The sequence below is a fragment of the Artemia franciscana genome, chromosome 18 (assembly GCF_032884065.1).
Source record: "Artemia franciscana chromosome 18, ASM3288406v1, whole genome shotgun sequence".
NCBI classification, from domain to species: domain Eukaryota; kingdom Metazoa; phylum Arthropoda; class Branchiopoda; order Anostraca; family Artemiidae; genus Artemia; species Artemia franciscana.
The window spans coordinates 11,551,955-11,579,490 of NC_088880.1; the positions used below are offsets into that span (position 1 = coordinate 11,551,955).

At 34.9% G+C, this 27,536-nt stretch overlaps 1 protein-coding gene across 9 annotated transcripts in view; it reads right to left on the reverse strand.

The window, feature by feature from the left end:
- Positions 1 to 27,536, reverse strand: part of LOC136038609 (oocyte zinc finger protein XlCOF19-like) — a 67,086-nt gene that overhangs the window by 4,169 nt on the left and 35,381 nt on the right. For 3 of the 9 annotated variants that reach the window (XM_065721820.1, XM_065721821.1, XM_065721819.1), the window contains one exon: positions 22,805 to 26,674. The exons of 1 other annotated variant lie outside the window; for it this stretch is intronic. In XM_065721820.1, the coding sequence (XP_065577892.1) occupies positions 25,707 to 26,674 (968 nt within the window). In that variant the 3' untranslated portion in view covers positions 22,805 to 25,706. Of the gene's footprint in view, positions 1 to 18,544; positions 18,659 to 19,920; positions 20,381 to 22,804; positions 26,675 to 27,536 lie in introns of those variants that run through there. 5 more of the 9 variants (XM_065721823.1, XM_065721822.1, XM_065721825.1 and 2 more) reach the window with 4 other exon arrangements.

Consider the following 27,536-nt stretch of genomic DNA (forward strand, 5'->3'; position numbering starts at 1 on the left):
GAGCAGAAGAACATAAATAACTTTCAGGGGTAAATCTGCCATCTATAGCTAATTCGTGCCCGAAAGGAACAGAAATTCCAACAAATAACAAAACCGAGCAGAAACTAACAGGAATTTACCCACTCTAAGAGGACTAAGAGGGCTGACACACTCGTGCCATTTAAAGAACGAATACAATATGCAATTTATTGAAAAAAAATTCCTTTTTCGAGCGATGTATTTTTATTTCTCGTAATATTTCTCGTCATACCCCAATATCGAAAAAAGAGAGAAAAAAAAGATTACCATCATTATCAAGATTACAAAAAAAATGAATATTGATTGAAACTTTGATATATATCTTGTTATTCATTCCTGAAAGTCTTAATAATTTTAGATCTATTAAATTAATAAAAATAAAACAACTAAAATATGTTTTGTTTTTAGTAAAATACAAAATGGATCCTGATCTTTAGAAGGCTCGGGGGCGTCAGCCTAACCTCTTATTCTTTGTTAGATTTGAGTTCATTTTGGTTGGCGTTGTTGACAGGTTCAATAGCAATGCCTCGTGGGGTCTCAACCACCCCACAGCTTTCAACTGAATCAAAATACACAATATAAATACTGTCAAAAAGGCATATCAGCAACATTAAAGAAGCGAATCAGATTATTTAAGATAAAAATTTCAGGGCATATTTAGAAGGATTTTAAACTACCCCAAAGGCACTATATTACATATTGCTACTATTATTACTGATAAACCTAATATTTCTATTTAAGCTATGAACATTCATGTGAAACTTTCTGGATATTGAACTAATTAAAACCCACTATGTACATTCTGGCAGGAAACAGGAGATATGAGGTATTTCTCATGAACAGCTTGGAACATTAAGTTGAGGCTTTCAGAGCGTGTTAAGAGGGAGGAAGAACTAACCAAAAGGCACTCCGCACAATACTCCTATTACACTGCTGCTATCTCTACAACGACTACTTCAACTACCCAGGCTAGAGGTTTGAAGTCGTAACTTTCAGCTAATGTTTGGAGGATCATGAACACTTCGTGCATGTAGATTGTCAAAAGGGCATATCAGCAATATCCAAGGAATAGTCTATAATTTGGAGGATGAATGTTCAGGAATTTTGGAATTATAGGGAGGAAGTTCAACTAGATTGAAACACAACATTGAGACTAAAACATACAGGGCATGTTTGGGGGTATGTCGAATTAAAAAATACATTATTTGCATACTTTAAGTAGCAGTAATAGTACTACTGCCATTGCTATAAGTACTACTAAGACTTAATATGGAACTTTCAGACATTGTTAAGGAAGACCTTCAGCTAAATTAAAGTACACTGTACCATTATAGTGTGCTTTAATTTTGAGGTGAAAACCAGTGAGTTTTCACCCCCTGATACTACTTTACAAGATGCATTTTCCTCAGCGCTGGATATAGCTTTGGGTGATTGTGAGTCTGGTCCAGGGTTCAAGATAAATCTAGGACAGTTAGTCCATGTATTATGAAACTTAAAAAGAAATATTCACGTGGAATTGACCATTGTGCGTTAGTTACTGATATTTTTTTTGTGCTGATATTGTGACCCTAAGTGCCTAAGAAAATACAAGATAAAAATAAATGTAGTTCGTACCGACCCATAACTGTTGCACCAATTTGTAAATTATTAGAGCTGTCAGTTATTGATGAGATTAACTAAGTTTGTTCCATGTCAGAAAATCAGTCTGGCTTTAAAAAAAGCTACAGCCGTGAACATATCCACCGTGTTATTGCAAATGTTCTGTTAGACGTGGAAAAAAATAAGGATATTGTTATTATGGCTGGTCATGATGCATCACAGGCGTTTGATTCGGGGATACATCCTCAGCTACTGCTCAGTGACAGTCACCGTGGGCTTGATCGCTCAATTCTACGTGTTTACAAACATATGTATAGTAAACTTCATGTATTTGTTAAAGTGCCTGTTCAAAAAGATTTTGTTGTTTCAAAACTATTATTCCTATTTGGAAAGGTATTAGGCAGGGTGGGGTGTCATTATCTCCATTTTATAATAATAGCGTGCTAGAGGCTCATAAGAAAGTTCATACCTCATTCATTTTTCGAGGCCTTGATTTGTCACTTTCAAATTATGCTGACGATGTCCTGAACCTCAGTCGGACCATTTCTGGAATTCAGAAAAATTTTGAGATTTTATGTTTCGAATATAGGAAAATAGGGTTGAAGTTTATTGCTGAAAAGAGTGAAGTTGTTTTAATTGGTAGATCACGCAATCAGTCCATCCCCAATATCGTTTGTCTTGATTGTCATCCTGTTAAACTGTCCCCAAGCATAAATTACCTTGAATTACCATTGGAAGTGACCTAAAGCATACTCGAGCACTTTTATTATAGTTTCTAGGTGCAAAGCTTCGCAAGTTATACTTGCCTTGCGAAGTATGCCTTCGCAAGGCATACTTCGAATGCCGTGCTTTTCCTTGTAAAGCACGTTATAAAAGGAGTACGCTTTCTAAAATTTATAACGCGTTTTCTGTGCCCCATTTGTTAGCTTTGTCACCTTTTTGGAGTATTTTTAGTACGTCAGATAAAAGAGCTTGTCGATCAATTTTCTTTCAATGCGCCAAGTTCCTACTGGGCGTACCTCTGTGGGCCAAAAAGCGCCGTATGGTTTCTATATATGGAGTTGTTGATCCGTATGTTGTTGTCGCGGAGCGTAGATTGCGTTTTGAACAGAGTTTGGATATTTCAAATAGTTTATTTAATACCTTTTTATAATTGCTTTTTCCTATTGAAGTCGCCTTTAGTTTCCTTTTTCATTATTTTTTTTATTATTATTTTTTTTCCTTTTCCTTGTATGCCCCATTTTGACACCATTGTGTGTTTTTGGGGTAGATAAAGTTTCATTCATTACTGCTACTACTACTACTACTACTACTACAGCTACAGTCACTAATGCTACTCCTTGTGCTCCCACTATTACTTCTGCTACTATGACTCCACTATTGCTATTGCTAAAGGTATTAGTAAAACAATCAGGGAAAAGCGAGGCCAGAGTCGAACTGAATTAACACACTTCACACACGTGGGTTGTCTTATTTTGAAAAGCATCCAGGCTGCCAAGATATTCAGGCAGGATATCTTAGGACTGGGATAGAGTATACAGTAGAAAATTTCATTGAAGATTTACACAGGGTAAAAAAATTTACTTTTTTTTACCCAAAAACATTTTACAAAGTAAAGAGCTACATTGAACCAAAGATGGGCAGAACTAAAGTCAAATAATTTTTCTAACATTAAATTCCCATTAGTCACCATCAATAAATACATGAGACCCACATATTTTTTCAGTAATCTTGGTAATGATGGTATTTTTTTCGATAATATGAGAAATGTTCAAAAAATACTCGAAACCAAGGCATGTTCTCAATAAAGTGTAAAGTATGTTCCTTTCATTAGAATACATGGGGGAGGGGGTGTCAGTCCTACTCTTAGTTTTTGCTCGTTTTAAGCTTGACTCGGATATTTATTGTACTTTCTATAGTTTCGGGTCTCATTGGTGAGGTATGATTGTTTTACGGTTGAAACATTATTTGACCTTTTTCTGCTCATTTTCGGTTTAATGCAGTTCTGTACAATTCGTTAAAAACTTCTTTGTGGAATTCGTTTTTAAACTAGTTGACACAAAAGGTCAACCATGCCCACTATTCCTGATAACAAAAACTACACGGAAACAAGGGGCGGGTTTAAACACAAAAATGTGGAATATTACATTTTTGTCGCAAGATAGATCACAGATGTGTATATTTTTCCCCAGGGGTGATTGCATTGACCTAGTGATCCTAGAAAATCGGGAGACGGATCATTTGATCGGAAAAAAGTTCTAGTACCCTTTTAAAGTTGCCGAAATTACTGGAGGACAACTATCCCCCCTCAAACACGCTTTTTGATTTAAAGACATCCAATCACGATTTTAAGATAGCCATTTAGTTCAGCAAAGTTGAAAAGTCCACTAAATATGCCTTTGAACACCTGAACCCCATAGACAATGGGAGAAGGGTTGTAAGAATACAGGATGTAAGAATATAGTTGTCAGTTATTCAAATTGTCGACTGTTAGTATTTATGATTGGGAAATATTCAAAAATTTTGGGGAGGGTATTTTCTACGGAGGAGGATTTCCTAAGAGAGAGCACTCCGGAGGAATTTTTAAGGGGGAATTTCACACAGAGCGCGGAAGATTTCCTTGCAAGATTTGAAAAGGGTTCAGGCGTTTAATAGCGAAAATGAGTTTTTTAACTGAAAGTACGGAATAACATTTAAACTTAAAAACGAAGTGATATTATTCTGTCCCGCTGATGTTATTGATATTAACTATATCAGTATTAACTATACAAAATATTCCCGCTTTCTTTTGATTCGAAAATGACACACAAATAAGAATGATTGCACTCTATATACTAAACTTTCCACTTCTTCAACTTTTGGTGTTGCATTAGCAAAACTAAAACGGTCTTAAAAAAGAAAAAACTCAAAGTTTAGAATAAATGAAGATATTTCCAGCCAATGAAAAAGCAAAAATGCAACACAAATATTTTGTCGAGACCTCAGCTCGGTCGTCCTCACGTCTAAGATAAAAGAACAATGGACGTCCATAAAACAAAACAACTAAAGCAATCAATAAAACCGAAAAAACAATCATTAGAATAAATAGACACTTTTCATGTAATGGTGAAAGGATTACTGAATAAAAACAAGAGCTAAGAGCTCATATGGTACTAGTGACTTGGTCGGAAAAGCCAAGAGCTCATATGGCAGGAGCTCCAGCAAAATTCTAAGAATCAATAGATTGATTTGAAAGGAAAATCAGAGGCTTAATGCCGATCAGGATTTAAAATAAGAGCTCTGAGATACGAGTTCCTTCAAAAATTTTCTTAAGTTACAAATGCCTCATTTTTTTCCAATTTTTCCACTCCCTTCAGCCCCCCAGATGGTCAAGTCGGGGAAAACGACTTTATCAAGTCAATTTGTACAGGTCCCTGACTCGCCTACCAATTTTCATCGTCCAAGCACGTCCAGATACACCGAACTCGCCAAAGCACTGGACCCCCCCTAACTCCCCCAAAGAGATCGGATCCGTTTCGGCTATGTCTAACACGTTTCTATGATATTTGCTTATTCAATCCACCAAGTTTCATCCTGATTTCTCCACTCTAAGCGTTTTGCAAGATTTCCGGTTTCCCCCTCCAACTCCCCCCGATGTCACCAGATCTGGTTGGGATTCAAAATAAGAACTCTGAGAAATGAGTTTCTTGTGAATGTTACATTTCATTAAGATCCAGTCTAACGTTCTGAAGTTAAAAATACCTCAATGTTTCTAATTTTTCCGGATTAACACTCCCCTCAACCCCCCCCCCCCAAAGAGAGTGGATTCGGTCCGGTTATGTCAATCACGTATCTAGGACTTGTGCTTATTCTTGCCACAAAGTTTTATCCCGATCTCTCCATTCCAACCGTTTTCCAAGATTTCCCGTTTCCCCCTCCAGCTCCCCCGATATCACCGGGTACGGTCAGGATTTAAAATAAAAGCTCTGAGACACGAGGTCCTTCTGAACATCAAACTCATTAAGATACGATCACCCATTTGTAACTTAAAAATACCTTTTTTTTCAATTCTTCCTCTCCATCCGACCATCTTAAAAGATGGTCGAATCGGGGAAACGACTTTAATTTGTGCAGGTCCCTGACACGCCTACCAATTTTCATCGTCCTAGCACGTCCAAAAGCACTGAATTCGCCAAAGCGCTTGAAATCTCCCCCCCCCATCTCCCCCAAAGAGAGTGGATCCGTTCCAATTATGTCAATCACGTATCTAGAACTTGTGCTTATTCTTCCCATCGAGCTTCATCTCGATCTCTCCACACTAAGCGTTTTCCAAGATTTCTGTTTCGGTTTCCCCCTTCAACTCCCTCAATGTCACCAGATCTGGTCGGAATTTAAAATAAGAGCTCTTAAGTACAAAATCATTTTAAATATCAAATTTCATTAAGATCTGATCACCCGTTCGTAAGTTACAAATACTTCATTTTTTCTAAATTTTCCGAATTACCCCCCCCCCATTCCCCCAAAGAGATCGGGTCCTGTCCGGTTATGTCAGTCACGTATCTTGGACTTGTTCTTATTCTTTCCACCAAGTTTCATCCTGATCTCTCCACTGTAAGCGTTTTCCAAGATTTCCGGTATCCCCCCCCCCAAATCCTCCCAATGACACAGGATCCGGTCAGATTTAAAATAAGGGATCTGAGTTACGAGATCCTTCTACATATGAAATATCATTAAGAACCAAATTCCCCAAAGAGAGCAGATCCGTTCCGGCAATGTCAATCACGTATCTAGGACTTGTGCTTATTTTTACCACCAAGTTTCATCCCGATCCCTCAACTCTAGGCGTTTTCCAAGATTTTAGGTTTCCCCTTCCAACTCCCCCAAATGTCACCAGATCCAGTCGGGATTTGAAATAAGAGCTCTGAGACATAATATCCTTCTAATTATCAAATTTCATTAAGATCCTATCATAGGTTCGTTAGTAAAAAATACCTATTTTTTAGTTTTTCCGAACTAACCGTTCCCAGGTCCACCCCCCCCCTAGACGGTCGAATCGGAGAAACAACTATTTCTATTTTAATCTGGTCTGGTTCCTGATACAACTGCCAAATTTCAACGTCCTAGCTTATCTGGAAGTGCCTTAACTAGCAACACCGGGACCGACAGACCAACAGAATTTGCGATCGCTATATGTCACTTGGTCAAGTGCCACAAAAACCGATATTGAATGGCAATTCAAAAACTGAATCTCATTTCAGTTTATTTAATGCCTTTTTAAAAGCCAATCGCTTACTAGGTCGGGTATTATCTGATATTTTATTAGATTGCGAAATATTGTGATTTAAAAGTGAGAAATCTAAATTAATAAATTCATTATAAATGGGGCTCAAATAAGCTTCTCTAGTATCTCTTTATTAGGGCTAATTGTTGATGTTTATACTCATTAATTTCGACTGCTCCTCTGAAAATTGTGGAGAATCAGTTGGCTATCTCAAAATTTAGATCAGATGTCATTGGGAGGGGAGAGTTTTGTGGTAGGGGATGAGCCTTTGCCTCGTAAAAAGGAACCTAGAACTTTCAATTTCCAATTTTTATGACAACTCCTTCCACGGAAAGTGACTTGGTGAAAAAATAATAATAATACATTGTGCCTACTTCGCTATTTTTATTGTTTTAAATTTACCTAATATCTTCGTTCAAAAGGATGGGTGACCTATGTGACTCCATCCTTCTTTTTATCACCACAATGTGTCAACTTATTTTTGTTGTGAAAAATCAAGGCGTTTCCGGCAATCAAAAAGCTAATAGCGCAAATAACAGCTAAAAAAGCAATGGCCATATAATATTTGCCTAATTTTTCAAAAAGAAGGGGGGAGGAGATCCTGAAAAATAAAGCACTCATTCCCCAAGGATAATTGTATCAAGTCAATGATCCTAGAAGATCAGGAGATGGCTCACTTGATCGGAAATAGAAAGTTCTAGTACCTTTTAAGTGACCAAAAAGACTGAAGGCCGACTACAGCCCCTAACTAAAAAAACCTTTTCCCCAAAGACATCGATCAAAACTTTCAAATAGCCATTTGATTTAGCAGAGTTGAGAAGCCCACTAACTATGTCAATTTCAAATCAAAATAGCCCCCATAGGCACTGGAGAAGGGTTGTAAATTATACAAATTGTCGATTGTTCCTATATAGTACTTTTCAACGGAAAACATTCGTAAATTTTTGGGAGGGTATTTTCTATAAAGAGGTAAGTTCTCAGGAGGAAATTCCAAACGGAAACTTAACTTATCGGGGGGGAAGGGGTTACTCGCAGGATTTAAAAAAAGTCATACATTTAACAACAAAAAATACGTTTTTTTCAACTAAAAGTAAGGAATAACATTTAAACTTAATACAAACCAATATTATTCCGTATATGAAGAGATCTTCCACCTCTTCTGCCCTTGTCTGGCTTTTTACGCCAAAGTTTGACTTTTTGTCACAATTCTTACAAAAAAAATGATCAAACACAATGAGTATGAATTAAGTTTTATTAATTTATAACTTTGCCGTAAAGAGTAGGGTTCTAAATGAAACTTAGCAAAAGAAAACATTTTTAAAAGAAACTTAAAACTTTCACGCTAAGAGTAGGATGACTGGATCTCATAAAGGGGGAAAATGTCGGAATTTTGTTCGTCTGAACCCTATATAACGAACACTTTTTCCAGATAGTGAGATAGCCGAAACTTGAGCAGGATCAAACGACGTTCGTCCGTGCCGCTAGTCACTTAAAGTTTGAAAAATCCAAATTTTTGGACAAAAGGCCTGATGTATGGAACCCTAACTCCAGAACAAGGAATAATAAAAACCCACTTAATATCTCAAAAGGAAACTAATGTTTTGCTTCAAAATTTATTATTGCCAGTTGGGAGAATTCTAAGAAGTTGGGAGTATTTTTATTGTATGGGGATTACCTGACTCGTTTACCAAAAAAGACCAGTTGGACAGGTACAAAGGAAAAATAATTGAAAATAATCCCATTTTAAGGATGGTGAAGGGTGATTTTACTTCAGCGTACAACCAATTTTTGCCTTTTTAAATCACCATCAGCATAAAACTATATGGCAAGCACATCAGGTGTACAAAGGCGGACCATGGATAAAATATTTCCTGTGGGCTTCCATTTATCAGATCACCAGTTGTAAAATATCCTCAAATCGTCAATTTTATTTCATAATTTCATAAATCAGCAAAATTTGCCACACGAGAACTGTTCATTTTCTGGGGGAAAGCATCAATCCCAATTAATCATGAGCAAGATGCAATTACCAAACTGGAAAAACTTCACACCGAGTAGAGAACTCTTGAAAAAGACCCAGAAAAAACATCGGAACGGTCGGGAACAAATTTAAACCTACCTCATGATTCTAATGATTGCCCTTGAGCTTTGTTGATGGTGATTGCTAATCGACCATTCCCTTTGTTGCCGTCGTCATTTATATATCCCCCTGTGCCCCCCAGCGTCCCCGTTGTAGTTGTGTCCCTGTGTCCCGGTCGTCATTTGTGTCCCGGTGTCCCAGTCTGTGATTTCTCTTTGAGTGTCCCAGGCGTCATTTATATTCCTTGTGTCCCGGTCGTCATTTGTGTCCCGGTGTCCCGGTCTGTATATACATTCGTTTTTGAATTGGTCTTTTTTTTAGTTTTTAGTTTTTTACCTTTTTTTTAGTTTTTTTAGTTATACCTCATGATTCTAATGATTGCCCTTGAGCTTTGTTGATGGTGATTGCTAATCGAAAATTCCCTGTGTCCCCGTCGTCATTTATATATCCCCTGTGCCCCCGGGCGTCCCCTTTGTAGTTGTGTCCCTGTGTCCCGGTCGTCATTTATATTCCCTGTGTCCCGGTCGTCATTTGTATCCCGGTGTCCCGGTCTGTATATACATTCGTTTTTGAAATGGTATGTGATGAAATAAATTTTTGTATTTTTCCCCTTTTTTTCTTTTTAGTTTTTTTTTGTTTTTACTTTTTTTTAGTTTTTTAGTTTTTTTTTAGTTTTTTTCTTTTTAGTTTTTTTTATTTTTATTTTTTTAGTTTTGTTTTTCTCCTTTATTTTTCATTTTTTCCTTTTTTTCTTTTTTTTTCTTTTTTAGTTTTTTAGTTTTTTAGCTTTTTTATTTTTTTATTAGTTTTTGGTTTTTTTTTTTTCTTTTTATTTTTTTTTTGTAGTTTTTACCTTTTTTTTAGTTTTCTTTTACTTATGTCCTGGTCGTCATTTATACTCCCTGTGTCCCGGTCGTCATTTGTGTCCCGGTGCTTTGTTGATGGATTGCTAATCAAACATTCCTTGTGTCCCGGTCGCTTTCTCTTTGAGTGTCCCGGTCGTCATTTATATTCCCTTGTGCCGGTGTCCCGGTCGTCATTTGTGTCCCGATGACATTACTCAGGCTCCGCCTGAAAACGAATACTGACCATTTATTGATCAAATGTAATATTTATCTTTGACTTGTATTCCAGATGATTATCAAAGTCAGTTAACAAACAAGGAAAATATAATTTTAACTTCTAGAAATTAACAGACCCTAATTTACGAATGTCACTCCCTTTATGAAGAAAAAAAGTGGCAGCTCTATGAAGCATGGCACTGCAGTAGCGTTCAGATAAATTCAAGGAGAGACGAGTTTAATCTTCCTTAAGAGCTTGAGCTTTTGGGGAAGCATTTTCGGTGTATCTGGACCCACTACTTCCAGAAAATTGTGGCAACTTTGTAGAATTTCTTCTTTTTCCAAACTAGACTTTGATGAGTTGTTAAGGGCACTTTGAAATTTAAATCCAAAATCAACTTCAGTGGTAACCAGGTAAACTGAAACAAACCCCGCTTCGAGATTGACATCGACTGAAAAATTTCCACAAAACCATCAGATTTCAAAACCAAGAAAACCAAGGTCTAAAAAGAAATGTTCAACTGGTCCTGTAGCTACAGGGCAACTCTAAAACACCAATTTTACCCTTTATTTCCTAGGTAGCATCATATTTTATTCTATTTTACCAATTTTACCTTACTTTACCAATTTTGCCAAGTATGGTAAAATAAGGTAAAATTTTACCAAATTTACTTTATTTTACCAAGAAAACTATTTTAGCCTGTGTATCATGGATGAGTCTTTTGTGTAGCCAGCGTCCCACCGCTATTTACACGGTAGAAAACTTTTAGCCAGAGGTAGAGTTGTAACTGGTAAAATTGGTCACTGCAAAATTGGGTATTATACGTATTTTACCGTAATTTTACGGACCCCGTAAAATTGGTGTTTTACTCATTTTACGTTATTTACCTATTTAACGTAATTTACAGGTATCTTATATATTTTACTGATGCATTTTACGATGTCTCGCAGTTTTCACTGCATAAATGCGCGAAGAGGTTGGCAGTTTAAGGTTAGGATATGATTTGTTTTGTGAAGAAAGACTGAATCAAACGAACCAAGCCATGATAAATGAAAGACTGCCCGATTAGATTGGGCAAGACTTAGCTTGTCTACTGACCTAATTTTCATTAAAAGTGTCGTCAAATGACCTCAATTTAAACTTAATAAAAATTTTATTTGAATCCTTTAATTTCAAGTTATCGTAAATTAGGCTTACAGGAATATCTTCAGCATCTCTATTTAAACCAAGGCTCTATTTATGGATTTTTTATACTCTCCTAAAAGAATGTGGGAAGCCATTTACTGTACATATAAGTTGCCTCATCAAAAAGAATAAAATAATCAGGATTTTCAACGATATGGCGGGCCTATTAAGAATCAATATCCTCATTTTCATTTTAAATTTCCTATCCCACAGATATATTGTGTTCATGCCGTTGTTCCCTGGGACCCGGCGTTTACCCTTCCCCTGGAATATACTCCCTATGGAGAATTTTCTCTTCCCCCCCCATTTCCCCTAGATAATTTCAGATCTTCGCTGGAAGGGGAACTGAAATCTACTCTCCTGTTTAAGTCAGAGGCAATTGTACAGCATGGCCAATAGTAAAGACCCATAAGAGTTTAAAGTATTAATACTGGTTTATTTGTTTTTCCCAGAGGCACTTCACGTGGAAAGGGTGGTCAAATAAACTGTGGAAGGGGCTCAGTCACTTGAAAATGTAAAGTTATCTTGCCCTTTTCTAAGATTTAGCCAGCTTTTCAACTAATTGCTTCCAAAGAAGTTCTTGCTGACTGCAGTGTCATTAAGAAATTCTTATTCTTGTTTAATGGCCCTTGTGATTCAGCAGTTGTTTTGAAAGAATCTTCAGATAAATACAGAATTAGTTCTAAGGAGGAGAGAGGGGAGGTTGGAGGTAGAAATGGATATATAATCCACAGGGCCGCATCCAGGACCTTTTTTAGGGGAAGAGGCGGGGTGGCTATGGAACAGGCACAGTCACTGGAATCTGAGTCTGAAGGAGATGAGCTAGATTTGCCAGCAGATCCTGTTGAAGGTCTTAATGACTGAAAGTGATTGTATGTTCTACTATTATGATCCAGTGCTTAGATAATCAAAGTATTACAGACCACTTTTTTACTTGTATTTGGTGCTTTTATAAATAAATGAAAAATAAAATGTATCTGTTTTTTTTTTTTTTTTTTTTTTTTTTTTTTTTTTTTTTTTTTTTTTTTTTTTTTTTTTTTAGAGATGGATGTCCGAAATCAGGCACTGTCTAAGTGCCAAGGTATTGCTCTAGACACAAGATTACCAATGGGATAAACTACACTGTTAATTAAATGATGAAACTCAAGATGAAGGGGCATTACCTTCTTTAAGCCTGGGAAAATCAGAACCATCAAAAATTCCATTAAAAACTTAGTGATGCTTAAAAGAAATGTTCAACTGGTCTTGTAGCACCAGGGAAAATCAAAAACACCAATTTTACCCTATTTTTCCAAGGAAGTACCATATTTTACCAATTTTATTTACCAAATTTTTATTTTATGGTAATTTTACAACACTAGCCAAAGGTTCAATATCTGCAGTCTTGAATACTCCCATCAAAACCCCTATGATAATCGAAGCTAAAACAACGTACACATTTTGAGAAAAATAGCCAAATCAAAAAAGCCCCTCTTAAAAAGACAATTTGGTGGCAAGCCTGCTGTAGTCCATTCATTTTAGTGGTTTCACCTAAAGATTGAAGATTGTCAGCTATAAACTTGTGTAAACCTTCATTAAGATACCCAAAGACTTCTCTCCAACCCTATCTATTGCAGAGTTCAACAACTACAGATTTCAAAAGTCAAGGATAAAAAAATAGATATTCTGCATTTTTTTTTTGCAAATATCTCCATTCCTGTGGTTTTATAATTTTTTTTATGGTAAAAAATTGTAGAGAATTAAATTCACTAAAAATTTTGCTTAGAAATTTTACTCTATGTTTATTTGTTCCTGGAATGGAGGGAAGTAAGCTCGCAGAATTTATTTAAATAGAGAATTATTCAAAAATAACCATAAATTTCTAAAAATATAATATAGTAAAAAATGAAAATATTATTTATAAATGTATATTCGTCCATCGTTTTCATTTTTATGGCACTTGGTATTAACCAAGTGACATATAGCAGTCGCCAATTCTGTTGGTCTTTCGGTCTGTCGGTCTGTCGGTCCCGGTTTTGCTACTTTAGACACTTCCAGGTAAGCTAGGACGATGAAATTTGGCAAGCGTATCAGGGACCGGACCAGATTAAATTAGAAATAGTCGTTTTCCCGATTTGACCATCTGGGGGGGGGGGGGAGTGGGGGCCCGGTTAATTCGGAAAAAATAGAAAAAATGAAGTATTTTTAACTTATCAGCGGGTGATTGGATCTTAATGAAATTTGATGTTTGGAATGATATTGTGTCTCAGAGCTCGTATTTTAAATCCCGACCGGATCTGATGACATTGGGGGGAGTTGGAGGGGGAAAACCTAAAGTCCCGGTTTTGCTACTTTAGGCACTTCCAGGTAAGCTAGGACGATGAAATTTGGCAAGCGTATCAGGGACCGGACCAGATTAAATTAGAAATAGTCGTTTTCCCGATTTGACCATCTGGGGGGGGGGGTAGGGGCCGGTTAATTTGGAAGAAATAGAAAAAATGAAGTATTTTTAACTTATGAGCGGGTGATTGGATCTTAATGAAATTTGATGTTTGGAATGATATTGTGTCTTGGAGCTCTTATTTTAAATCCTGACTGGGTCTGATGACATTGGGGGGAAACCTAAAATCTTGGAAAACACTTAGAGTAGAGGGATCGGGATGAAACTTGATGGGAAAAATAAGCGCAAGTCCCAGATACATGATTAACATAATCGGAACTGATTTGCTCTCTTTGGGGTAGTTGGGGGGGGGGGAGTAATTCTTAAAAATTAGAAAAATGAGGTGTTTTCAACTTACGAACGGGTGATCGGATCTCAATGAAATTTGACGTTTAGAAGGATATCGTGTCTTAGAGCTCTTATTTTAAATTCCGACCGGATCTGGTGATGGGGGTGGGGAGTTGGGAGGGGGAAACCTAAAACTTGGAAAACACTTAGAGTGGAGGGATCGGGATGAAACATGGTGGGAAAAATAAACACAAGTCCTAGATAGATGATTGACATAAACGGAACGGATCCGCTCTCTTTTGGGTAGTTGGGGGGGGGGGGGGGTATTTCAGAAAAAATAAAAAAATGAGGTATTTTTAACTTACGAACGGGTGTTCGGATCTCAATGAAATTTGATATTTAGAAGGATATCGTGGCTCAGAGCCCTTATTTTAAACCCGACCGGATCTGGTGACATGGGGGGGGAGTTGGGAGGGAGAAACCTAAAAATTGGAAAACACTTAGAGTGGAGGAACCGGGATGAAACTTGGTGGAGAAAAACACGAGTCCTAGATACATGATTGACATAACCAGAACGGATCCGCTCTCTTTGGGGTTGTTGGGGGGGGGGGGTTAATTCTGAAAAATTAGAAAAAATGAGGTATTTTTAACTTACGAACGGGTGATTGGATCTCCATGAAATTTGATTTTTGGAAGGATATCGTGTCTCAAAGCTCTTATTTTAAATCCTGATCGGATCTGGTGACATTGGGGGAAGTTTGGGATGGGGAGACCTAAAATGATGGGAAACGCTTAAATTGGAGGGATTGGGATGAAACTTGGTTGGAAAAATAAGCAGAAGTCTTGCATACGTGATTTACATAATTGGAACGGATCCGCTCAATTGCGGGGGGGGGGGGGTAATTCTGAAAAATAAGAAAAATGACGTATTTTTAACTTACGAACGAGTGATCGGATCTTCATGAAACTTCATATTTAGAAGGACCTTGTAACTCCGATATCTTATTTTAAATCTCAATCGGATCAAGCGTAATTGGGGGGGGGGCAGTTGGGGGGACCGGAAATCTTAGAAAATACTTAAAGCGGTGAGATCAGGATGAAACTGGATGGGAAGAATAGAAACCTGTCTAAGATACGTGACTGACATAACTGGACCGGATCTGCTCTCTTTGGTGGAATTGGGGGGGGGGGGGGGTAATTTTGAAAATTGAGGTATTTGTAACTTACGAAAGGGTGACCAGATCTTAATGAAATTTGATATTTAGAAGGGTCTTGTGCTTTAAAGTTCTAATTTCAAATTTCGACCAGATCCTGTGACATTCGGGGGAGTTGGAGGGGGAACCGGAATTCTTGGAAAACATGAAAATTGGAGTATTTATATCTTACGAATAGATGATCGGATCGTAATAAAATTTGATTTTTAGAAGGAATTCATGTCTCAGAGCTCTTATTTCAAATCCAGACCAGATCTTTTGACATTGTGGGGATTTGGAGGGGGAAATCTTGGAAAAACACTTGGAGTGTAGGAATCGGGATGAAGCTTGGTGGATAGAATAAACAAATGTCCTTGATACGTGATTGACAGAATCGTACTGGATTCGCTCTCTTTGGGGGAGTTGGGGGGAGGGGTTCAGTGATTTGGTGAGTTCGGTGCTTCTGGACGTGCTAGGGCGATGAAAATTGGTAGGCGTGTCAGGGAGCTGCACAATTTGACTTGATAAAATCGTTTTCCCAGATTCGACCATCTGGGGGGTAAAAGGGAGAGGAAAAATTAGAAAAAATTAGGTATTTATAACTTACGAGTGGGTGATCGGATCTTAATGAATTTTGATATTTAGAAGGACTTTGTGACTCAGAGCTCTTATTTTAAATCTTGACCGGCATTAAGCCTCTTATTTTCCTTTTTAAATCAATCTATTGATTCATAGAATTTTGTTAGAGCTCATACCATATGATCTCTTGGCTCTTAGCTCTTCTCGCCTCGTCACAAGTGCCATATGAGCTCTTAGCTCTTGTTTTGATTATTTTTACTTTTATGACAATTTTTCTTTAGAATTTGTAAACTTTTAGATTCTTTTGTAAAGTTAAATTTACATCTAATAAATATACAGAACCCAACTATATACAATAAACCTTCCTATTTGTTATGGTTGCAGCAGTAGCTGTAACCTAAAAAAGAACAAACCATGGTCCATAGTAACTAAAAATTAAACAAGAACTAAGAGCTCATATGGCCCTTGTGACGAGGTCAGAAGAGCCAAGAGCTCATATGGAACTTGTGACAAGGTTGGAACCTACAATTAGACTTGGTACTAGAGTTAGTGATTTGCTGTTCTTTGTTTATTGGCAATTACAAAGATAAACTTGCAGATACAGTGTTCTTGTAGTCTCTTTTTGTTTGGTATTCTACCTGTAAAGAAGACAAATTAGTTACACAGACTGTTTCTTTTATTCTTTGCAAATTCTTTTTTTTTATTGTTTCATTGTTGTATTCTTGTCTTGTTGTATTCTTGACAAATTTTTCTATTTGATGTTTATCTTTTTTAGCATATTTAAACTGAAAGTTAAACTGAAAAAAAAAAAAAAAAACCTTTTTAACTGAATGTAAGGAATGACACTAAAACTTCTAACGAACAGAAATTATTCCATATATGAAAGGGGCTTTCCACGCCTCAACATCTCCCTTTTAACATTAAACTTTTTATTGTTTTAAAAAGTAGAGTTATGATAAGTCAAACTTTAGCATAAAGAGTGAGGCATTGAGGAGGGGACAGGCCCTTTACTATACAGATCAATTTCTATTTGTTTTAAGCTTTAACGTCACTCCTTCCTTTTTGTTGAAAAAAATATGTTGTTTTTTATATTTAATTTTAGATGTTAAAATGTCCAAAGAGCATTCCTCACTACCATTTTCCAAGAAGTTGTTCCAACAAGTGCATAATACAAAATTTTCTGATATCCAGCATGATGGTGGGGATACCAAGAACTACACAAGAGAGGACTTTTTAAATTCAAAAATCATATGATAATTGACAATAAATTCTTGTATACTAATTTTTAAGTAAATTCAAGCAATAAGACTGACGAAAATTTCTCATACATATATAACATTCAGAGGCAGCATTCATGGAAATACAAAAAAAAAAAAAAATACATAAAAAGGGAGGGGTAAATATATATTAGGTAAATATATAAATATATATTAGGGGTAAATATATATAGAAATATATTTTCTCAAAGCCTAGAGTGGGGGCTTTTTTTTAATGAAAATAACAAAAAAAAATTATTTCTGAACATGGAGGAGGTGTAAATTACCTGTTCTCAAGATTTCCAAATTTCTAAGATTTCTGTTTTCCCTTCCACCCCCCAGTGTCTCCAGATTTGATCTGAATTGAAAATTCAGCATTTGGAACACAAGATCTTTCTATATATCAAGTTTCATTAAGTTCTGATCACCTATTCATAAGATAAACATACCCCAATTTTCACAACTTCCCCTCCCTCCAGCCTCCTCAGATGGTTGAATCAGGGAAACGACTATTATCAAGTCAAATTGTGCAGGTCCCTGACATGTCTACCAATTTTCATTGCCCTAAGATTTCCAGAAGCACTGAACTCGCCAAAGCACTAGACCCCCTTAACTCCCCCCAAGAGAGTGGAACCAGTCCAGTTACATCAATCACAACTTCCCATGGAAAACATAATATTTATGTTAAATTTCAGCATGTTTTTTCATAAAAGTATATAAGAATGAAACATATAAACTTGTGTGGTAATTTTGAGTTTTTCCTCATTTGAACTGTATGGAAAAACATTTAAAAAACCAGATATATTATTTGAAGCAATAATAATAAAGTAAGCCATATCATTATTTTCACTGAAATCAGTAGAGGCTATTTTCTTAAATGACAAGAGCTATTTTTAAAGATAATCCCAAAGCAAGAAAGAAAATCATACTAATTTGACCTACTAGTAATATATACTATTTTCCTATAAGAGAAATTTCTAGTATATTTATTTTTACCTATTTAATGTCAAAAAATTATCTTATTCTACTTGAATAATTTTGGTGCAGAAATTATTAAAGGCTGACACAGAAATCTTAGGATGATCTTTTTAGTGAGGTAGGATTCAAATGTCAATTAAAAGTAATTCAAGGTTGTAGTTGGATCAAAAGATTAACTTTAGGGATTCCTCTAGTTCTATTGTGTCTATCCTCTAAACTAGGTCAGGAATCTAAGGAATGTCTTGAATACCTCCCTGACAAGTGAAAAAGTTGAAAGTATTGAAAAGTGGAAAGTATTGTAGTCTTCTAACCTCCATTTAATATTTGCAACATCCATCTATGGAGAAAATGATGTTATTGACACCAACATTTTGTTTATTAATTTTAGGGTGATCATTCAGCAAATTACATAGAGGCAGTGAAAAGCTAAGAATAGCAAGACTAAAATACTTGTTCTGTGAATTTTTTTTTAAATTAGTAGAAAATTTTTATAGTTTGTTTAATGTATTTTTCAAGTACAAGCAATCAAAATAAGTGGGGAATTGTAATAGGCTAACTCTTCAACTTAGTAAGTAAAGAAGGACAAACTAGTAACAAATTGGCTCAATCTATCATAATGCCATTTACCTTGCTTAACAGCAGTGATACCAAAAAGGTTGGGTGTTTCCATTGCTTACCAATTCAGTTAAATCCACAGTGACCTTCTCTTGACTTCTCTAGGCAATTTGAAATCTCTATAATCTGAATAATCGATAAACTTTAATATTTTATCTTTGAAAGAGAACATGAAGTTTAAATCCTTTAAAAAAATGAAAGATATAAGCACAGAAAGTATAGATCAACACATTTCAAATTCAGCACCATTTAATTTACATTTCTATTTCTTTTATAATGAAAAATTGCAACAAAATAGTTATATGATAAGAAGAGTGATCTTGGTGGTCAGACCCAGAGAAGCACATTACAAATCTTATAGCTTTCAAAAGAAAAAGTTAAAAGAGAGCTAACAATTTTTAACTAATCTCATACTAGTTATTGATTGCTGCTACTTAAAATACTTTAAACTTCTTAAAACTCTTCACTTATTTTGTTGGCCCAAATACATCAATGTATTTATTACTTTAACTTTGTATTTTCTTTATATATAGCATTTGAGAAAAAAAGAAATGGGTCTTTGCCCTATTTTACTAATATTATATTGCAATATTATATTTACTAATAATATAATATTATATTGCAATATTATATTTACTAATAATATATTGCATGATGCAATGGGAGGGTAGTAACAAGAGCCCAGCATTCTCGGTGAAATTTTTACCAAAAATTTTTAAGCATAAATTAAAAATGTGGTGACTGTTTTGACAAGCAATTAAAAACAAAATTTATATTTAATATTTGTGATTTGTAGAATAAATACCAAACAATAAAAGTTATACTTTTACAATCATAAAAAAAATCAGCTTTCTGTTAAAAAGTGAAAGCAATTATAATACTGAAGCAACATATGTGTCAAAATTAGATAATTGGTATTTCCAAAAAGAGGTTTTTGTAGGTAAGTCAATAAACTAATAATTTCAAGTGTCTGATCTTAAATAATTTTAATAATAATCATGTTAATGCATAGCTTAGGCTTTTAGCTGTTCATTGATATATACAATTCTTCTCAGTTACTCTTTGGTAACAAGTAGTGAGGGTTTTAGTTTTACATAATTTTGCTCAATTGGATACTGTTTTTTTTACCCTTTATCCTTAAAATAAGAAACCCTAAGTTCCAGCTTTTTCTGTCCTTTGTTGACTGATTTAATTCCATGTTTATAGTCAATTCCTGATGTGAAAAAAGACAGATAATATATTTATTCATTGACAGGGGACTGTCAATAGGCTATGCCTATCAAATGCATTGAGTCAAAGTCAACAACAACAAAAAATCAATTGAGACTTAGTAAAAGGAGATTTGATATCAAATAAACAAAATAACTTTACGAAATATTTACGCCTACTTGTATTCAATATACTTTCCATTATGCTATTCTATGTCAGCTTTAGGCTTTGATAGCCTAATATTAGTTTATCTGGTCTTGTGTGAAACATGGTCTAGCCCCAAGATATTAAAAATCAGCCATGTGTGAAGGCAGAATTGCTGGGTTTCTGTAAAAAACTGAATTCACAAATTAAAAATGAGAAAGAACATTAAATTAACTCAAAATATTTTGCTGCAAATGAGTTACAGTGTTTTCAGGGCTGGGCCATTAAAATTCCAATTTTTGCCGGAAAAGGGTCTAAAAATGTACTTTTCGAAATAATATAAACCAAAGAACAAAAATTTTAGCGCTTGTTGGGCTTCGCACAACACCCGCATCTTGCTTCGAACAGTACTCCCTATAAAAAATGCAATGTCTTCCTTTCCCCTTCTTTTCTCTTTTTCCTCCTTTTTGTTTTTTACTATTGCTATTTTCAATTCATTTTCTTCAAAGTCGAAATGCATCTAAAAGGAAAAAGATTTCGTCAAAATAATGCATTGATTTAAAAAATAAAGTTTTTCTAAGAGAAGTAAAGAGCCAAGTTGAAATTTAAAACGAGCAAAAGTTACTACTTCACAGTTTATCTAACATATTGATAAAACCAACTGATAATGTTTCCCTGTTTGTGTGCTTATAGAAAACTAGCGCCACTGCTAGTACTATTTTTGCGACGACTGGCTTCTTTATCCTTCACAGGGACAAGTTCAGATTGACTATTCCCTTTCCATTTGTTAACATGCCAGTACGAAATATTACTAATTATGCTGTCTGGCTTCATCTTCCACTTACCTGACAGCTTCGTCCATGATCTCATCCCACTTCACATTTTAGTGCATCCTCGATTTTTTTTTACATTCCTCTTATTTTCATATGATCTGTCACTAATATCAATTTCCTAAAATTATCCCATTCATCTTCTATGTTGTTAAATTCTAAATACTCCAGCTTAGTATTTACCTGTTTCTGGAAAGTTTCTCCCATATCTATATTTTGGAGTCTAATAGTGTGGATAACAAAACAGAGGTTTTATAAATCTTCTTGAAAGGTATTTATTTAATGACTTAAGAAAAACGATTTCAACAAGGTTGATCACGTAAGGACTTTAGCTTGTGTTTTACGCCATGATCTTACCACACATTTGTAGAATACTGAAAAATGGTGGCTGAGTATGGTGGTTCAGTTGCACGGGGATTTAGTTACAAGGAGGTTCAGCTACACAAGGTTCAATTCCAGAAGTTAAACCGCACGAAGGTTTAATTACTCGGGGGTTCAATTGCAATTGAATCATTTTTTGGCCTCCAATCGCCTTCAAATGGCCCAAAAATCTGATAGACTACCATGAAGAAGTGAATATAATCATTTTTTATACGAATCTCAAAAAGCTATGCCAGCTTTGCCTCTGACAGACTTTCTGTCCTAGATATACTCTAATTAAGCTTATAACAAGTTATGACGTCGAAAAAAAAAATCCAGGATTAGAATTTGACGGAAAATTTTCAGGTGCAGGTGAATGGTAAACTGGAAAGCCTAAAATTTGGCCGTGGGGAAAATGCATGAGATAATTTCGCGAAAATCGTTCGTCAGATTGCAGATAGTGTCATAGGGAGGAAATCTTTAGGATAACAGCTAGGAATATTAGTGAAAATGCATTAGGCTCAGCAATGAGAAGGAGGGACAGCAGCAGTAGAAGTTGCACGGATTTTCAGAATTTAATATTCTTTGCTGATATGTCATTTTGACAGACTGGACTCACACTGCGGGTTTCAAATTAGGTCGATACTGCTCTGACCATTCCCTAAAATGTTCACCTCAGCAATAGTAGCAGTACCAGTAGAAATGACAGTAAAATGAGCAGTAGGACTCGTATAGTTAATTTTGGTTGATTAAATACGACTGGACAGTTTTAGCTTAATACTCTAAGCTCTTCCTCTAAAATTACTTGTATGCCTTTTGGTAACTTGCATGCGCATAGTGCGCTTGGATTTATACAACCTAAATTATACTCAACATTCGTTAAAAGTTCCACCTTATTCCCTCAGCCATCAACATCGCCCTCACCATTATTATTTGTAGTAGTTTGCACGTAGCACCTCCATTTAGTTCAATATACCCTGAAAGTTTAAATTTAATATCTTTTCTGGGATATTGATCATATACCTTTTCGTCGACCTGCATGAACATAGTGCATTTCAATTTGATCCAACATTCCCTGAAACTTTCAACTTAATACCCTTGGTTTCAGCTGTAGAACTAGTTATTGCAGTTATCGCAGTACTACCATGCACGTACTGCATTTTTGCCAGTAAAATATCACCCTTAAGACTCCCTGCGAGTTATAACTAATATTCCAAGCCATTTTTGCTGTATTGCTCCTAAGTCCTTTAGATAACCTCCACACAGTAAGTTTTTATGTAGTTTAAAATCTCTCAACAGTCCCTAAACGTATTATCTGAATTCCGTTAACAATTAACGTTAGCCTGTTAACCGTTAACGTTAGCCTTAATAACAGCAGTCGTTGTAAGAGCAGTAGTACCAGTAGAATTTTAACATGTACTAGTAAATATGACATATACTAGTACTAGTGTAATTTTGACATGAATATTTTAATAAATATATTACAGTGACATATACCAACGGTTTTCCCTAAGTATGAGTTCTTTGGTGACGAGATAAACAAGAGCTTGTTGCATAGCTTTTTTTACATATATCAAATTCAAAAGGTTTTTCTCAACTGTGAGCTCTTTGATCAAAAGAAAGGTTGAATTTTTGGCTAAACGTTATTTTTACACATGTCACACTCAAAAAGCTTTTCTCAAGTATAGTTCTTTTATAATACAACTAATTAAAATTTGAAGCAAAAGAGTTCTTATATATTAATTTAATAAGTTTTTGTTGAAAGCAACAAAACAAGTTTTGTTGAAAACAAAAAAGCAACAAAAGAAAAGTAAAATGCTCCATTAGGCCATAAATGAGGAGAAATAAAGTCATCACCATCAATAAATAAATGAAACTCAAAACGAACCGAAATTAAAATAAATGACCGAGTCAAACTCAAAACAAATAAAAATTAACATGAATATGACTTGCAACCCACATCATTCTCAAGACCAAAATACAATTTATAATCCACTGAAATAAAAATGACCTTAGATTGTCATTTTAATGTACATACAGACATTAATCCTAAGAATTTTCATCTATTAAAGTAAAAAAAAAAAATTAAACGATTTGAAGTAGAAACGGAGAGCGAAAACTCAATTAAGAAAACAGACAAAACGAGACTTTTACCAGTAGTGATAAGACAACAAGAAAAAAAACCAAAACGAACATTTCACCTGATAAAAACGACGCATCTTCAGCGTAAAAAACAACAACAAAGATTAAGAAACTAAAAAGACGGTTAGAAAAACCCACCACCAATACTAAACTACAATTGTCAGACAACTCAAGTTACTGTCACTAATAGAGTTACTTCGATGAAAGCACAAAAGCAACTGGATAAAAATTAAGCAAAATGGAAATCAAGTTAATTATTCTAATACGAAAAATCTATTTTTTGCTATTACTGACGCAACTCTCCTTGGTCTTGTATTTAATCTCATCCCTAAGGCTTTTTGTAAAATCTTAATACCCTCGTTAATTGGTTCATTTTCCAGAAGAATGCTATAAATTGGATCATTATTTAAATTCAATGTATCTCTATTTATTGAAACATTTCCAAACATATATTTTTTTTTTTATTTCACTAGCTTCCCTCGCCCATTGAGTATAGCCTCTGTTTCAGAAATAGCCCTGGCATCATCAAATTTTACACGGTGATCATGATTAAAGAAAATGTGCTCAGCCAACGCCGAAACAACAGTTTCAAGAGGCTTGATTAATTTTAGAGCCTTTTCTATTGATTTAGGATGTTCAATAAATATTTCAAAAAATTGTTGGTGAGTTCGGCCTATGTAAAACTTCCCACAAGAACAAGGAATACTATAAACCCCACTAACTCAACTACCCCGAGTCATATCCTTTCCAGAATCAAGGAAACTGATTAAAAATTTTATTGACTGAAAAATGAGTAAATGTTGCATTTCTGTAGAATCCGTTTTAAGTTTTTTCCCCAAACCCTGCATAAATGATGAAGAGACAAAACTTTTAGACAAATGCAAGTCTGAAGACTGTAAATCTGCAATAATTTTAATATGATACTTAATACGTCTATTTTCTATCAATTTATTTATAAATTAATTCATTATACACTTAATTGGGTCGCCATTACAAAATAAAATGTCGCTTAAATACAATAATTCAGAATTCAGATATTCCTGAGAAGAAATTGTAAAGACCCTATGCAAACTGTAGAAACTGCAACCCCTCTTTTCACCAAAACAGGGTGACATGAATGAAAATTTAAATATATATCGTTGTTTGTAGATATTTTCCGTAAACATTTAAATAGTTTCTACAAAATATAATATTTAAAATTGAGTTTTAAGAAGATAATAAGTTACCCTTCCTTGATACTTGATTAATCAAAAGAGATTTCCATCTGCTCTTCTCAATTTGTAGAAAACTTAAAAACGGTGATATATATTTAAATTTTTATTCAGGTTACCCTGTTTCAGGGAAAAGAGGGGTTGCAATCTCTCTAGTGAATAGGAACTTTAAATTTTGTTCCCAGGAATTTCTGGATTCGGAATAATTAGATTTAAGGGACATGAAAATAAAATACATTAGTAACAAACTTATGAAAACCACAACAGAGAATTATGGAAACCAGAACCCCGAATAATTATATTTAAGGGACATGAAAATAAAATGCATTAGTAACAAACTTATGAAAACCACAACAGAGAATTATGGAAACCAGAACCCCCTAGAACGCATTATGTTAACTGGCTTCTAACGTAACCAAAATAAGAATATTTAATTAAAATACACCTACAATGCAGTGTATATACACTCTCATGATAAGCAGAAAGAAACTATAGAAAGAAACCGGTTCTGTCAAATCCCGGTGTCGGTATAAGAGATAAGCAACATTTCGACTATTCAAAAGGGCACTTGAATTTCTGATCACTAGTCCAATGAGCCCCCTGGATAGTCTACACAACCACCCTTTCTATAAAAATCTTGTATTTCCCATGAACATAACTTACAACCATTGCCCTAAGGGCTGTATGGGGGTGGGGAAGAAGATTTGTTCGTCTTCAAAAACAACTTCTTTTATATAAACTGCCCTTGCCTAAAATAATAAAAAAAAAACAACAAACAAACAAACAAAAATAATACTTTGTGCCCACATCACTCTTTACTTAGGCGGCACTATTGCATCACCTATGATTACATTCGAAAGGCTTTTCTCCAGTATGAGTTCTTTGATGATTAGATAGAGGTTTTAGGGTCAAAATTTATCTCACATATATCACATTCGAATGGTCTTTCTCTACTGTGAGTTCTTTGATGTTTAGATAAACTGAAACTTAAAGTAAAATGTTTCTCATATATGTCACATTTGAAAGGTTTTTCTCTAGTACGGATATTTTCCTCACATATCATATTTGGAAGGTTCATCTTTCATATGAGTGCTTTGATGATTGAATAGGTGGTGTTTTTGGCGAAAATTTTCCTCACATGTATCATATTTGAAAGGTTATTCTCCATTATGAGTTCTTTGGTGTTCTGACAAATGCGAAATAGAACTAAAACTGTTCTCACACGTGTCACGTTCGAAAGGCTTTTCGCCGATGTGAGTTCTTTGATGATCAGATTTGTTATGTTTTTGGGGAGATATTTTTTCGCATACATCCACTATAAGTTCTTTGATGATAATATAAAGTGGAACTTGAAGTGAAACGTTTTCCACATATATGACATTTGAAAGGTTTCTCTCCTGTATGAATTCTTTGATGATTAGATAGGGAGGTTTTATGGCTGAAATTTTTTTCACATATATCACATTCGAAAGGTCTTTCTCCACTATGAGTTCTCTGATGTTTAGATAAACTGGAACTTAAAGTAAAATGTTTCTCACATATGTCACATTTGAAAGGTTTTTCTTTCGTATGAGTTCTTTGGTGATTAGATAGCGTGGCTTTCTGGCGGAAATTTTTCTTACATATATCACATTTGAAAGGTTTTTCTCCCGTATGGGTTCTTTGATGATTAGATAGGTGAGTTATATGTCGGAATACCTTTTCACATATATCACATTTGAAAGGTTTTTCCCCAGTATGAGTTCCTTGATGCTGATACAAACTTAAATTTGAAGTAAAACGTTTCTCACATATATTACATTGGAAAGGTTGTTCTCCCGTATGAGTTCTTTGGTGATTAGAAAGCTGGGTTTTTTGGCGAAATTTTTTTTTACATATATCACACTTGAAAAGTTTTTCTTCCTTATGAGATATGTGATGTTCAGATAAATTTGAACTTGAAGTACACGTAACACAGTCGAAAGGGTTTCCTCCACTAGGATTTCTTTGATGATCACCCAGGTGAGAACTCAGTAGCAAGGCTTCCTCATATGCAGCATTTTCGAAAGAGGTTTCTCCAGTACGACAAATCTCCTGTTTTACCATATCATTTTCAGTAATAACATAAATGTTACTTGGCAATTCATTGTCTTGACAATCCACTTTCATTTCTTGTTTTAGACATGTACTTATCAGATCAGGCATGCAAGGTATTCCACATCCTTCTTCGCTAACATCATTTTCATAGGATCCTATAATAGGTACATCTAAAAAAATCACTCAAAATGAATCACTTTGCCTTATATTTTTTAGTCCTTTTTTATTTGCAAACAATTAGGCTTTTAAGATTTTGAATTTAACTGTTCCTCTAAATTTAATTTTTATGATTCTACCTGTGGTGATTAATTATAATAGCTAAATTGCCTGTGCTTTCGCTTCGATAATTGAAGTCCATTTTTAGAAACTGACGATATTTTTAAATTCTTAAACCCGAGTTGTACATTAATTTCTCAAAAACATGGAATAGTTTAAACAACATTCCTATACTTTTTTATCCGTGTATGTATAACTTTCCACTTCTATTACTTATTAATTGCAAAAATAAATCCACAAAAGAACTATTTCAACGAAAAGTAAAGAGTTATATTATCTGAATCATCTATATCTTCTGCTACTATGACTACACTATTGTTAATGTTACAAGTATTAATAAAACTTTCTTGGAATGGCGAGGCCAGAGTTGGAAGTGAATTACACACATTTTATACATGTGATTTATCAAAGGTGGGTACAGCAATATCCCAGCAACACCTTAGGATATTAGGCTTAACTTTCTGGGCCATCAATATTACTGCCACTTTTATTACTACTTCCGCTACAATTACTGATTTTATTGAAATAAATTACAATAGTTCTAAGAAGATCCAGCTTCTCAAAATGTTCATGCGGAATATCTTAGGACCGGAATAGAGTAAAAAGTAGAAATTTCAATAGAAAATAAGAATTTCCAAAGAAATTTAAAACTTTAGCGTAAAAAGCGAGTATTGAAGAAAAGGCACCACCGTCATATACGAAATAACTTCTGTCCATTTCATTTTTGAATGTTACTTGTTACTTTTAATTGAAAAA